This window comes from Cricetulus griseus, chromosome 5 (genome assembly GCF_003668045.3).
Source record: "Cricetulus griseus strain 17A/GY chromosome 5, alternate assembly CriGri-PICRH-1.0, whole genome shotgun sequence".
NCBI classification, from domain to species: Eukaryota; Metazoa; Chordata; class Mammalia; order Rodentia; family Cricetidae; genus Cricetulus; species Cricetulus griseus.
The window spans coordinates 101,960,716-101,975,216 of record NC_048598.1 but is presented as its reverse complement, the minus strand read 5'-3'; the positions used below and the strand labels follow the sequence as shown (position 1 = coordinate 101,975,216).

The 14,501-nt window shown below is 55.5% G+C and overlaps 1 protein-coding gene across 4 annotated transcripts; it reads right to left on the bottom strand.

Moving 5' to 3' along the window:
- Window positions 1–1,929: 1,929 nt before the first annotated feature.
- On the bottom strand, window positions 1,930–14,134 carry Dapk3 (death associated protein kinase 3). 4 transcript variants are annotated; one of them, XM_027419275.2, is made up of 10 exons: window positions 13,979–14,134; window positions 13,098–13,197; window positions 10,713–10,836; window positions 4,718–5,078; window positions 4,492–4,621; window positions 4,356–4,404; window positions 3,914–3,940; window positions 3,056–3,208; window positions 2,609–2,654; window positions 1,930–2,534 (listed from the first exon to the last, which is right to left on the bottom strand). In XM_027419275.2, exons 3-10 carry the CDS (start codon window positions 10,721–10,723, stop codon window positions 2,016–2,018), a joined length of 1,296 nt encoding a protein of 431 aa, XP_027275076.1. In that variant the 5' UTR covers window positions 10,724–10,836; window positions 13,098–13,197; window positions 13,979–14,134; the 3' UTR covers window positions 1,930–2,015. The 4 variants fall into 4 exon arrangements, with proteins under 4 accessions (XP_027275076.1, XP_027275073.1, XP_027275075.1 ...); XM_027419272.2 differs by lacking the exon at window positions 10,713–10,836; XM_027419274.2 differs by lacking the exons at window positions 10,713–10,836; window positions 13,979–14,134 and adding an exon at window positions 13,801–13,957.
- Between the last annotated feature and the right edge of the window lie 367 nt (window positions 14,135–14,501).

Genomic DNA, 14,501 nt, shown 5'->3' with positions numbered 1-14,501 from the left:
TCACCACCCACAGCAAGATACACATGCATTCTTGGGGTCGCTTGGGTGGGATGGGGTCCCTGTCTCTGCACCCTGTTTGCATGTCACCTTTCCCCTTCCACCCATTGTCCCAGAAGCCACTGGGAACCATCAGGGTCTGTGTTTCATTCGTCCTTCTTTTTAACACAATTCTTTCACTTTTTGGGATCACCACGGATGCATGAAGTCTGGGGGTCAAGGAGGGGAGGTGGTTGGGTACTTACTTTTAAGATCTCAGGGGTTGAAGGAGCCGCTGGGAGCTGGCAGTCATGGCTTTATAGTCATGTCGCTGGATCCTGGCCAGGTTATTAATAGAGAGGTAGTGTCTTACCCAAGTATGGTCAAGAGCTGAGGACCGTGAACTTGGCAGAGCCACCTGTGCTCCGAGCACCTGATCAGGGGTGTGACAGGATGGGGGTGGGGGTGGCACACAGCAGTGTCCTCTGACCTACATGAGGCTAAAGCCTTAAGGAGGGGGTCCCCAAACCAAAAATAGAGCAAGCTGTGGTGACACTGGCCTGTCATCCTGGCCCTCAGCAGGAGGGGGCAGGATCTGGGAGGGTACATTCATCCTGGGCTACACACACCGCTCTAGGCCAGCCTGGGCTAGTTCCAAGGCTACACAATGAGACCCTGTCTCACACACATAACAAGTCAATTAACTTGAGACTCTCTCCTCAGGGCCGCTGCTACCAAGGCCCCCACAAACTTGGGGTGTCTGGTTACCAGCTTGGGAGGCTCGCACAGCTTGGGAGTGGGCTGGGCTCGGTGGCCAGGGCACTTGCAGTGGTTTGCTGCCTCCTTCACCCCAACGGGGCCCTGAGATAGGGACATGCCATTCTCTAGGCTGTGTTAATCTTATCAGATGACAGCAGTACCACTGCCATGAGCCCACCCTAAGGGGGATGAAGCCTGGACAGGGGAACAGGAGCTGCACACACGGGTGGCTGGCACCACCCCCCAATTCAAGAAAGAGACTCTTTGTTCTGGAACTGTTCCACGTCTGCCTGAAGCTCAGTCCAGCCTTCTCCGAACTTAGCTAATATAACGGAGAAACCAGGTCTCCTCAAATAAGGCTTCATTTCTGGGTGGAGGTTTATTTAGCACACCTTCATAATTTGGATCAAACCAGGGTTTATCAGGAGAGCCCGTGAAGGGGTCTACGGCGACCATTCTAATATTTTCTTTTATTTTTTGAGACGGGGTTTCTCTGTGTAGCCCTGGCTGTTCTCGAACTCACTCTGTAGACCAGGCTGACCTTGAACGCAGAGATCTGCCTGTCTCTGCCTCCCCAGGCCTGTGCCATCACGCCTGCTTTTTAAACATGTGTGTAAGCCTTGTGGACCACAGAGGGCATCGGATCCCAAATCTGGAACTACAGGTGGTTGCGCTGCCTTGGGGTGCGGTACTGGAACCCGGTTCCTGGAGGGAAACCCGAGCTCTGACTAGGATCCCGCCCACTGCCGGCCGCCCCCTCCGCTCTCTGCTGCGGCCCCGCGGAGCCTTACACAGAGGGTAACGGGAAGAGCCGCGAGCCCTTACTGTAAGGACAAATAAGCCAGATCCCCAGGGACAGCGGGCAGCGGACACTGGGTCATCAGCTCGCAGCTAAGGGGCAGGATGATATCGCAAACTGCTTCAAGCAATCCCCCCGCCCCGCCTGTCGCCTCGCGTTGGGATGACAGGTCTGTCTTGCAGTCACCTCTCCCGTGGTGATCAGACACGCCCTCACCCCCAGCCCGCGCTTATCCAGTTCAGGGCTGTGTGACACTGCAGGGGAGCCGATGAGTGGCAGTTTTACTCCGCGTGTCCGTGTGTGAACTGGGGGTGGTGGTTAGCACGGCGCATCATCTCCAGCGCGGGGAGCTGCTCACTCGCGCCCTCCCCGGGGGACCCGAGACAAGCGCAGCGGTGCGTAGAAAACAGCTTTATTTTATTCTGGGGGCGTGCGGGGCACCGGAGTCCCGGGGCGCGGGGCGCGGCTCCGCGGCCGCGGCCTAGCGCACACCGCACTCCTCCTGCAGCCGCTCCTGCTCCAGCGCGCGCACCAGGTCGCGCACGAATTGCACCTCGGCGGCCACCTGCGCGGCCAGCGCGTCGTAGCGGTTCTCCAGGCGACACAGGCGTCGCTTCAGGCCCCCGGCGCCCAGCAGCGTCGCCCGCGCCTCCTCCTGCGCGCGCGTGCGCAGAGCCTCGGTGCGTCCCAGCTCCGTGCGCAGGCGCCGCAGGTCGCGGCCCAGCCCCGCGCTCCCGTCGCGGCAGCGCGCCTCCCGCTGCTCGGCGGCCGCGCGCAGCGCGGACACGCGCTCCCGGCACTGGCGCCGGCCCCGCTGCAGCTCGCGCAGCCCCTGCTCGGCCGCCGCCACGTCCTCCAGCACGCGCGAGAAGCGCTCGAAGCTGGCGTAGCTCGTGTTGCGCGGCATGCTCGAATGTGACTTGAGGCTGTATTCGCGCAGGCGTGCCGCACGCAGCCGCCTCCGCTCCGGCTTCCGGGCGCCGTCCTCGCGCCTGCGCACCTGCGGGGAGCGGAGCTGAGGCCCGGAGACCGTGGCCCGCAGCCAGCCCGCTCCCTGGGTCCCCGAGGCCTCACCTTGATCCAAGAGTGCTCCAGACTCTGCGCGATGGTCATCCTCCTCCTGTGGGGTGGGGCGGGTTAGCGCTTGTGGAACTCACCTTGGGTTGCACCACCCACGGGACCCCACTTTCAGCCTTGTGACATACTCCACTTGAACCCCATCAGGGCAACATAGGTCATGGTGGGCGGGACCCACAGCGGGAGAACCCACCCTGTCACCCCCAAGACCCCTGCCGCCCCACCCCGAAGGTGGGCTGTACTCCGCCAGCCCTGTGGGGTTTTCCTAAGAGCTGTGGACACTGATGTCCTGGAGGGCCTAGAGGCTGGAGAACGGCAGGGGGACAGGGAGGCAAGATGAGGGCTACAGGAGACCCTATCTCAAAACTACAACAAAACAACCCCCCCCCCGAAAAAAAAAGGCAGGTGTGTGCAGTCACTGAGTGTCGGCCAGCATCGCCATACTTGGGGTCTTTGACCAGCAGCCTTCGGATGAAGTCCTTGGCTAGCTCGCTGGTGCTGCTGAAGTATTCCTCATCAAAGTCGTAGTTCACCGCCGAGATGTTTGTGAGGGTCTCCTGCTTGGTCTCCCCAAGGAACGGGGACGCCCCACTCAGGCTGCAAGGAGACAGGGTGGAGGGCCAGCAGGGGCTCAGCTGATGGGGGCTGACAACCCTTCCCCTCCCCACTGATGACTGTCACCTCAACACTGCTAGGGTCATCTGGGAATGGAGGTCTCATCGGAGACTGCCTTTCACAATGGCCTGTAGGCCAGTCTATGGGGTGACAGATGTGGGACCCACAGTGTGCAAGGCCAGCCCTGAGCAGGTGGTCCCTATCACAGCAGCCGTGCAAGCCACCTGAGCAAGCTAGTAAGCAGAGTCACCACATTTCTGTGTTGAGTGGGCTGTGTGAGAGAGCAAGCCCTTTCCTTCCCAAGGCCCTGTTTGGTCAGTGTTTCATCACAGCAATTGAAAGCAACCTGTGACATCTCCTGTCCCTCCTGGGTCTGACTGATGACCCAGAACACTGGCCTGCTCTGGAGAAGCATGAGAAACATCTCCAGAAAAAGTCCCTAAAACAGGGTCAACAAAACTTAGTGGAGAGTTGGGGGTGTGGTCAAGGTGGAGCCCCCCTGCCTAGGCCAGGGTGGAGCCCCGCCTAGAATCTCCCATCGATGGGCTGGGACAATAGTCAGGGGTACAGCCAGTCACACAGAGTGAGCAGCTCCTTCCCTGGCTCTCTCCCAGCACCCCTGCAGCAGGCCCCAACCCTGACTCTGGCTTCCAGCAGGTGCAGACTGGGGCTCCTCGAAACACTCACAGAATGTAGGTGATGACTCCGATGCTCCTGCAGGGGGCAGAAAAGATGGGTCGGCATGGCCACGGCAGGACCCCATGCCTGGGACACAGGGTCCCCCACTAGGTAGGGCCAGGTGTTCTAGAGTGTGGTGTCAATCACAGAGTCACCTAAGCACCTGGGCTAATGCCAGGACAGCAGGTCCTCAGGAGCGATGCGGCCCAGCATCTGCCTGTCCCTCTCTGGCTGCAGAGAGCCCCTATCCTGTGGGGGGCAGCTTCTGCACCAGACCCTGCAGCCCAGACTGTGTGATGGAGCAGGCCCCACATGCGGGGTCGGAGCAGGGGCCGCATCTCTTCCATGCAGTTGTCTAATGCCCACACCCTCACTAGCAGGCTGGGAACAGCTAGGGGAGGATGGAACACGGGTGGGGGGATTCTGAGGGGGACATCCCCACCCCACTCACCACATGTCAGCCTCCAAGCCCAGTGGCTCGTAGTTGACGATCTCAGGGGCTGTGGGAGACAGGGTCACAGAGGCAGGTCAGGCTGATGGCATGCAGGGGCCCACCCCACCTAGTGGTGCCCACACCTGTCCCTCACCCACGAACTCAGGCGTGCCGAAGATGTTCTTGAACTCGCTGCCAGCCTCGATCCTGTGTGCGATGCCGAAGTCGATGAGCTTGATGCGCGGGCTGGCGGCGTGCTTGTCCAGCAGCATGATGTTCTCGGGCTGCAGGATGGCAGGGGCGGCGTGACCCTCAGGGATTCCCCCACCCCCACCGCCATGCCCTGCTCTCCCCGGCCCACACGCGCGCACATGCATCACCTTCAGGTCGAAGTGCGCTATGCGCTTGGAGTGCAGGTAGTGGACTCCGTCCAGGATCTGCTTGAGGAACTGCGTGGCTTCGTCCTCAGTCAGCGACTCCTTCTCGGCCAGGAAGTCAAAGAGTTCGCCACCAGACACCAGCTCCAGGATGAGCACCACGTCCGTCTTGTTCTCGAACACGTCGTGCAGCGTGATGATGTTGGGGTGGCGGATCTCGCGCAGGATGCTGACCTCGCGCTCAATCTCCTCCCGGCTCACGCCGCGCCGGCTGGATGGCAGGCGCCTCTTCTTGATGAACTTGGCCGCGTACTCCATGCCCGTGCCCTTCTGCTGGCACTTGCGCACGATGGCAAACTGGCCACTGCAGGAGAGGGGACAGCTGAGAGCCACCAACCCAGCCGCAGCACACTGTCCCAGGAGCTCCCACAGCAGCAGGTCCACCCAAACAGGCAGAAGAGGCTTGGGGGGGGGGGGGCTCAGGCTCAGGGGAGACAGCACAGGAGGTGGAGCACCGGGGACCCAAGAAAAGTCAGGTGGTTAATCCCAGTACTAAGGGAGAGAGCAGGGTCCCTGGTCAGGGAGTGCAGCTACCTCAGCGAGCTCCAGGTTTGGTTAGTGAGACACCCTGTCTCAAAAAAACAGGTGACCCATGGCCGGGCGTTGGTGGCTCACGCCTTTAATCCCAGCACTGTGAGGCAGAGGCAGGCAGATCTCTGTGAGTTCAAGGCCAGCCTGGTCTGGAATTAGTGAAACATACCAACCAACCCAGGAAGATACTGAATGTCAACCTCTGGTCCACACACATGCACACACACACACTCTCTCTCTAAATTAAGCCAGTTGTGGTGGCACCCACCTGTCATCATCCCAGTACTCAGGAGGCTGAGTCAGGGAGAATCTCAATTTCAAGTCCAGCCCTTTCCTCCAAGATGAAAACCTTCACTGTTATAGCAAAATCCTTGAGGACAGGAAGCCAACACCTCAGCAATTTCAGGAAGTCTCTGAAGCTGACCAGACGCACTGACTACCCCGACCCCTATTTATGTAAGCAGTAAGGACCATGAGCCTTGCTGCCTAAGACAGACTCAGAAAACTGAGCCATCCTGGGAGGGCACTACCCACTTTGTGGGGCCTCCCACAGGCTGTGCAGCGCAATCCAGGTCCTCAGACTTCATACACTGTCATCCAGGCTGGGGCGTTGGAGACATAGCTGTCTTTGAGTTGTTTCTGATCCTGTCAGTACCCCTATGCTGGTTGTGTTTTTGTTTTTGTTTTTGTTTTTGTGACTAGATAACCCTAGACCTATCTGGGAAGAGGGACTTTGTTGTGGAAGATTAACCATGTGGAGGTGTGTCACATTTGTTTTTGCTGCATTTGTTGAACAATGTAAAGATGTGTTGCTTTGCCTGCCTAAGGCACCTGACTGGTCTAATAAGCTGAATGGCAGCAGAGGGATAGGAGGAGTCTAGGAACAAGAGAACAAGTAAGAGAGGGAGGGAGACACCCAGGGCCAGACAGGCAGCCACCAGTCAGCCAGACACAGAGTAGACGTACAGAAAGAAAGAAAGGTAAAAAGCCCTGAGACACAGATAAGGAGAAACAGGTTCGATTAAGTTATAAGAGCTAAGAAACGAACCTAAGCTAAGGCTGGGCATTCATGACTAATATTAAGTCTCCCTGTCATGATTTGGAAACTGGTTGGTGGCCCCAGAGAAGCCTGCTACAGGACCTCCTACAAAAAGACATGTCTGTAGGGCATTTTCTTGATTGATGACTGATATGGAAGGGTCCAGCCCATTGTGAGTATTTCCACCCATGGGCAGGCTGAGAAAGCCATGGAGAGCAAGCCAGTCAGCAGCACCCTCCATGGCCTCTGCATCAGCTCCTGCCTCCAGGGTCCTGCCCTGACTGGCCTGAGAGCTCTGAGCTGAAAGAAACCCTTTCCTCCCCAGCTTGCTTTCATAATCCTGCAAGTGACCCAACAAGACTCGCTGGTTCACCAATTTGAGCTATGGTCTGTCACTGGTTCTATCTGGGGTGAGATGTTTGTTCATGATTCATCAGGAAACGCATCACACAGCACACACAGTGAGCTGAGTTAGAGAGCTGAGAGCATGACCTTGGCAGTGGCAAGCAAGTGAGGTTGTGTGGTGTGGTGTGGTATGGGAGCAGCACCCACCAGGGCAGATGTACGGTGACCTTCCCCTATGACAGTGTGCCAGGAGACCCTATAGTGATTAGGGACACAGGCAGCCATGGCTGAAGTCTGGGTGGGGACAGGGCGGCACATTTGCCTGATGAGTGGGGTCCAGTTAGTATGGGGTGCCCAGCAAGGGGATGAATGGGACAGAACAGACATGGCACTCTCTGAGAGTAGCGTGAAAGGGGTCTGAACAGGCTTCCATGGAGGCTGTGTAATCAAATAGGTTTCAGGTTGAGATGGCAGAAGTGACCGCAAGAGAGGAGGATGGGATAGTAAGGCCATTACTGTTTCTTACAGCTGGGGGACACGGGGACAAGAGTGTGATCTGTTCCCAGAGCTCCTGGGAAGAGACTAATGGTGTGTCTGTGTCAGGTGCAATAACAGAAAGGTGAAAGAGAAGTGACATTTGACACTCAGTCCCCCATGAGGAAATGTTCACTCAAGAGCTCAGGGAAGGGCCATCTGTTAGGGGTCTCAGGACCTGGATGGGGCTTCAGCAGCTTTTGGTGTGTCCCTTGGTAAGGCATGATCTCTGTAATGTCACACAGTCTTTGTCTGACTTAGACTAGCATGTGAACTACTAACACAACTGAAGAGAGAAAGGAAAAAACTAATCGAAGGGACCTGCCCATGCCTCCCAGTGCCAAACCTGTGTGGATTCACACTGCACCAAGTCCTCAGGAAAATGACAGATGAGACCAAATGCAGTGAGCCCTTGGGGTGCTAGGAGCCTGGCCAGAACTTCAGCACGGTAACAAATAGGGACAGTTGATTCCTACAGCACCCACTCCAGTGACATGAAGGAGGTCTCCAGGGCTGGGAACCTTCCCAGCTACTTCCCTGAAGGGGTGGCCAGGTGCTTACAGGATGATGGACAGCCCGAGTTCCTGTTCAGTGGTGGAGTGACTGGTCTTCTGTTGATGCTGACATTTGGGCTTTGGAGTGTTCTAGAAGCCTCAGTTCTTTTTTTTGGGGGGGGGGGGTTAAGACAGGGTTTCTCTGTGTAGCTTTGGAGCCTATCCTGGCACTCGCTCTTGTAGACCAGGCTGGTCTCAAACTCACAGAGATCCGCCTGTCTCTGCCTCCCGATTGCTGGGATTAAAGGCGTGCGCCACCAACGCCCAGCTGAAGCCTCAGTTCTTGGGGGCTATGGGGGTACCAGATACACAGCAGGAGGTAAAGGGAGTAAGCCTGGCCAACCGGAGGGCAGCTGCTCCCCAAAGCCTGGACACACACAGACAGGCACGCACATACAAGCACACAAGAAGGTGACTTCAGGCATGACCCGGGAGGCGTGTGACTCTTCTCCCACTGGCCCTGACTGAGCAGCTAGCTCGAGCCCCAGAGCAGTGAGGAGAACACACAGTGGCTTCTACAAGTTCCCAGGATGAGTAACGGAGCTGCTAGGAAGCACCACGTCCTTCCTGCTGTCCTGCCATCTTGGAGTCCCCTGACACAGTTCCCGGTGGATGGCCCAGACTCTCCCCACCTTGGGCTATGGGACTATGGGACTCTGCATGTATTGTCCTGGCTGTCCTTGGTGAAAGGGTGGCTGTCACCTATAGGTAACACAAAGCCAATGCTTATGTATTCTACACTCCTGGGTATGTGTGAAAGCCACTAACAAATGGCAGCATAAACATTAAAAGTCCATTCAAGCTGGGTGGCGGTGGTCGCACACGCCTTTAATCCCAGCACTCAGGAGACCCAGGCAGGTGGATCTGAGTTCAAGGCCAGCCTGGTCTACAGAGTGAGTTCCAGGACAGGCTGGAAAGACGCTCAGTGGCTGCCCCTGCAGAGGGCCCAGTTTGGTTCCCATCACCCACAAGGCAGCTCACAACAGCCTGTGACTCCAGTTCTGGGGACCCAACGCCCCCTTCCAGCCTCTGCAGGTAATGCACACACGTGGTACACAGGCAACACACACACACAAGAAATGAACTAATACGATTCTAAGAAAAAGCCCCTACTGCTAAGGGCATCACATGTCAAGGCTTTCGTGATGCAGCCATTTCTGTTCCTGTAAGTGACCCCTCACCCACACTCCTGGAAGTACCCTGTAAAACTCATGGCTCACCACACCAGACTATGGTGGTGTCCATGCTGTGGTCTGCCATTGGCTACCTATTTAGGGTGAGTCCAGATGCTGCTCCTCTGCCTAGGAACAGAGCCTCAAAACCACCATCTAAGCTACAAGACTCTGTCTCAACAACAGCCAAACCTTACTATGTAGCCAGGCTGGCCTTGAACTCAGTGACCCCTGTCCTCAGCCTCCTAAGTTTTTTTTTATTTTTTTGATAAATTATCTTTGGTTGTTGGATCTTCTTTGGTTTTTAGAATAAGAGGTGGAGTTTGGTCATGCAGCCTAGGTTGGCCCTAAGCTCCTGAGCCCAAGGGATTGTCCTGTCTTGTTACCACAGAAGCTGGGACAAAAGACTCCTGCACATTTTCCCAGGCTCTCCAAACAGGAATATTTTGGGGGTATACCCATCATCCTAGTACTGGGGAGATGGAGACAGGGAGGATAAGAAGTTCAAAGTCATCCTTGGCTATGAGTTTGAAGCTAGCCTGGGCTACATGAGACCCTTTCTCAACATGGAACTGGTAAGAAGACTCAGCAGGGGAAGGCACCCACCCTGACAACCAGATCTCTATTTCCAAACCAACTTCTACAAGTTGACCCCTTCATGCATACCATGGCACAACACAAAGATAATGACACACAAGCAAAATTTAAGAAATAAACCAGGTGTGGCAGCACACATCCTTAACCAGCACTCGGGAGGCAGAGGCAGGTGAATCTATGAGTTCGAGGCCAGCCTGGTCTGCAGAGTGAGTTCTGGGACAACTAGGACTACACAGAGACACCCTGTCTCAAAACAACAAAAACATGGGGCTGTTCTGAAAAGCTTTGTGTCTGAGGATAGGACTAGGCAGAGCACAGCCAGCTATGGTGGGTGGACGAGCACACCTGGGGAAGAGGCCTGCCTGAAAGGCCCCAGCCTTGCCTGTACTAGGACCCTATGTCCATATCCACTGCAGAAGCACCAACGTTTTGTCCCCTGATAGAGCTGGGGGAAGGGAGAATGAGAGTCCCAGGACTTTGGCAACAATGGCTCACTTTCCAGGTCCCCTCCACAGACACAGCACCCACAGGTGAGTCACCACCCCCAACACCATGGTGACTCCAGCAGCTCATTCCTGAGGCCAGGGATCACAGAGAGGTCCCAGGGGACACTGAGGTGCACTAAGGATGTGGCCTTCTCCAACAGGTGCTGACCTGGCTCATGCTGTGCTGTGTCATCCATGCAATGACCCTGTGAGGCCACTGCCACCATCAGCCCACCTCACAGCTGAGGACAGTGTTCAGCCATGGCCACACAGGACAGACAGGGTTGGAGTGTCCCACAGGCAGGTACCCTCAGCATGGCACCTGGCTCTGGCCAAGGATGCTCCAGCACTTGAGTGGCTGTCCCTCATTTGCTCCCAGCCCTGGAACTCAACAGCTTAAGGTCCACATCATCACCGAGCATCCAGGTGGGCGGTACACCTCATCAGAACGACTGATGCCAGCCTGAGTCACTCTTGCTTTGACAAGTGTCTACATATCAAGGCTACTCAGGGCTGTGTGTACCTGGCCCGACTGAGGGCCAGGGGAAGCAGGAGCCATGGCAGGTGTGTTTGGATTCCCTCAGGCCCACTCTATGCTGAGTGTACGCAGCGTCATGGGTACCCATGACCATGCCCAGCCATGGTCTCTACTTGTGTGTGTGCTGGTCCTGTGGCCCTTACCTCATCAGCATAAATGCAGGGACAGATCTTTCCTGGTATTGTCCAGATCGTGAAATGCAAGTCTTTCCTCTAGACACTTAGAGATGTGCGAGCTGGCAGCCAGCTGGGTCAGTAAAGGCTTGCCCTGTAAGCATGGGGACTGGAGTTTAATCCCCAGGTCACAAATGAAAAGCCAGGGATGTGCCTGTAACCCTAGCACGAGGGAACTGGGCTCCTTGCTCAGCTCTTCCCAATCAGTAGGCTCTGCCAGTGAGACACGTTTGTACAAACAAGGTGTAGAGGAACTGGGAGACTGTGCAGCTGCAGCTGTGAACACTGGCTGCTCTCACAAAGTACCTGGGTTCAATTCCCAGCACCCACAGGGTAGCTCACAACCAGCTGACTCCAGGCCTGGGGACCTGATGCGACTTTCTGGCCCCTGTGGGAACTGTGCACAGGTGCACAGACATTCATGCAAAACATGGTGCACAGAAAACAAAAATAAATGTTCCAAAAGGTAGGGAATGACAGAAGAGACAGAAAATCAGCCTCCACCTTCACACACATACCATAACCATCTCTTATAAACTAAGAAAAACAAGCCAGGTGGTTGTGGCACACGCCTTTAATCCCAGTACTCAGGAGGCAGAAGCAGGCAGATATCTGTGAGTTCAAGGCGAGCCTGGTCTACACAATTAGTTCCAGTACAGTTGGGACTGCTACACAGAGAAACTCTATCTCGAAAAACCAAAAGATAAACATAAAAAAAAATTAAAATAAAAAATGAAGATGCAGAGACCCCAGCAGTGGGTTAGTGTACAGTGCTGTCAGGCCCTGGGGATGACCCACCTCAGCACTCTGAACGCTGTCCATCAAGGACACAAGATGACAGGTAAGGCTCAAATATGTCCTCATTTGCTAGAAGGGACTGGAGCATCAAAGCCTAGGACATCAGGGGGTCCTGGAACCATCCCCAAGGTGTGACTATATATGGGCTGTATTTTCTGAATCTTCTGGTGGTGAGGAGGGCATAGCACAGATGAAGGCCCAAGAACAGCCCTAGCAGCCCTGACATGGGCTCCATACTTAGAGGAATCTGAGTTTTGCCCAGAGGGGGCATTGGATCCCCTAGTACTGGAGTTACGGATGATTGTGAGCCCTGTGTGTGCGCTGAGAATTGAACCCTGGTCCTCTGCAGGAGCAGCCAGTGTGCTAATCACTGAACCATCCCTCCAGCCCCATCTCTTATTTGGGGGTCTCACTGAACCTGTGATGGCTCCACCTCCCCAGCACTGGGCTTACAGATGTAACCACCACTTGTGGCTCTTCATGTGGAAGATGGCACCCTCCTGCTGGGGTCCCCCCCACATCAGCACATTAGGTGCCCCAGAGTTTAGCTGGGAGATTCTTTGTGGGGTGTGGCTGAAGTGGAAACTCCTGAAGGAAGTGGTCCAAGGTCCCCAAGGAGTCAGGAGGACTCTCCCCAGCCAGCTTTCCTTAAGGCTGCATTCCATCCAGATGATATCATAGGGCGGGCCTTGAGGTTCCCACAAGGCTGGCCAGGCCAGACCTTGCCTTATAAGGTCTGAGGTCCCTTAAAAAGAGGATGGGCCTGGTGGGCAGAGGGGGAAGTGAGGGGGAAATCTGGCTTTCTCAAGGAACACCAAGCAAACACTGGGGAGAATCAAACACACCAATAAAAGCTGAAAAGAGAGAGACCTAAGTCTAGAAACGGCACACGAAGTGTGGGAGTGACAACTGTCACCTGCACTTTGGGAGGCTGAAGCAGAGGATAAGTTCAACACCAGGTCTTCAAGACATGACCTGAGTTCAGTCCCTGGGACCCACATGGTAGAGAACAGATTCCAGGAAGTTGTGCTGTGACCTCCATGTACATCTGTGGTACACACACAAAACACAGTAATTATATAAAAGAAGTTCTGGGCTGGAGAGATGGCTCAGTGGTTAAAAGCACTGACTGCTCTTTCAGAGGACCCAGGTTCAATTCCCAGCAACCACATGGCCAAGTTCACTACTGTCTAACTCCAAGATCTGACACTCTCACAGACATGTTTACAGGCAAAAACAACAATGTTCACAAAATAAAAATAAATAAATAAAAATTTTAAAAATAATTCAAGAACGGCCTGGGTACATGATACCCTGTCTCCAAAAACCAAGCAAACAAACAAATCAACCAAGGCCAGGTGTGGTGACTTGAGTTCCAGCACAGGAGGCAGAGGCAGCAGGATCTCTGTGAGTAGCTGACAGTGCTCTGAGGTGTCACCCTGCCTCAGCTCACTCACAAGGACACCTGAGAAAAGCAACCGAGGTCAGTGGCCACAGAGACAGAGGACAGGAAGGGTGCAGGCCACCACTTGTCACGCACACCCCAATGCCACTCACCTGCCCAGCTCTTCTCCCATCTCATAGTGATCCTCAACGTCTTCCTGCCTGAATGTAGACATGGCGACCTGCCTTCTGGAGGACTCTTGGGACAGGGGATCTAGGGAGACACAGGGACAAGGAACTGTTCATCAGGGAACCCATTTTCCCAGGAGGCTCTGTGCTGAGGGAGGTCAGACTCCTTCCCCATCATCGCTGCCCAGGTTCAGAAGCCCTCACATGTCTAGAGCAAACCTGTGGCCCCAGCACTGGGGAGGGGAAGGCTGGATGATTAGGACTCGAGAGCATCCTCATATACTTGGTGAGTTGGAAGTCGGGCTGGGCTTCATGAGGGTACTGTGTGTGTGCGCGCGCGCGTGAGCGTGTACGCAGGGGCCGGAGAGAAGGCTCAGATGTGAGGAGTGGGTGCAGCTCGGCTCCCAGTGCCCACACCAGCTGACTGACCACTACCTATAATTCCCACGCCAGGTGCTCTAACACCCTCTTCAGGTCACCACAGGTACTTGCACTCACACTGGTATAGATAAATTAAAAGGAAAGAAACAATGACATTCAAACGGGACACACACATAACTATAAAACGCAGACTGCAGTGGCAGTTCCCGGATGTCACCCCAGCACAAGCTGGGGTGCACATGATCTCTACTCTCAACACTTCCACAGCTTCTGGCTCTTGAGGCCCCTTCATGTCAATCAGGCTCACCTGCACCCCGGAAATCAGGGGCGTCGCCGCAGTGCTGACGCATGCGCAGTCCTAGCGGCCCCTCTCCAGCTGCTGAAGCGTCCCGAAACTGCCATGTCCCTCACCGGCACCCTCCCTGGCTCCCGCCCTCGCCGCGTGTCCCCTGTGTCCCCGAGACGTCTCCCCTGCCGTTCCGTACCATCCGCAGTCCGCGAGTCCCCGCCCGGCGCCTGCGTAGCCCCACGACCTGCGCTAGCCCTGGGGAGGCATCTGCGCATGTGCCGAACGCCCACATCCCTCTCCCCGCATGACCGGAAATCAGGTATAATTGGTCCGTGTCTACTGGGATAAAGGAAGCCTCCGCTCATTGGCTAGCATCATCACCTAGGCGGAAGACCAGGGCTATTGGTGGCACCGACTTCTGGCTAAGCCGGAAGAAAGCGCTCATTGGCCAGCAGCACAGGCTCAGCAATTGCACATGCACAGCCGGTAGCGATGCTATTGGTGGACTGAGGCTCCCTCCTCTAACCCGATTGGCTAATGTAAGTGGTGATGTGAGAATTTCCTCAGGGCAAGGGTAAGGACGCCCAAGAGCCTCAATGGGTGTATAGCCGCTTTTGAACCCTGAGCCAAGTTCATTCTGTCACCAAGACACAGGGTGACTGTAGGGTGCCAGATTGGCAAAGTCCAGGAAGGTCAACCACAGCAGTTTTATTACTGCA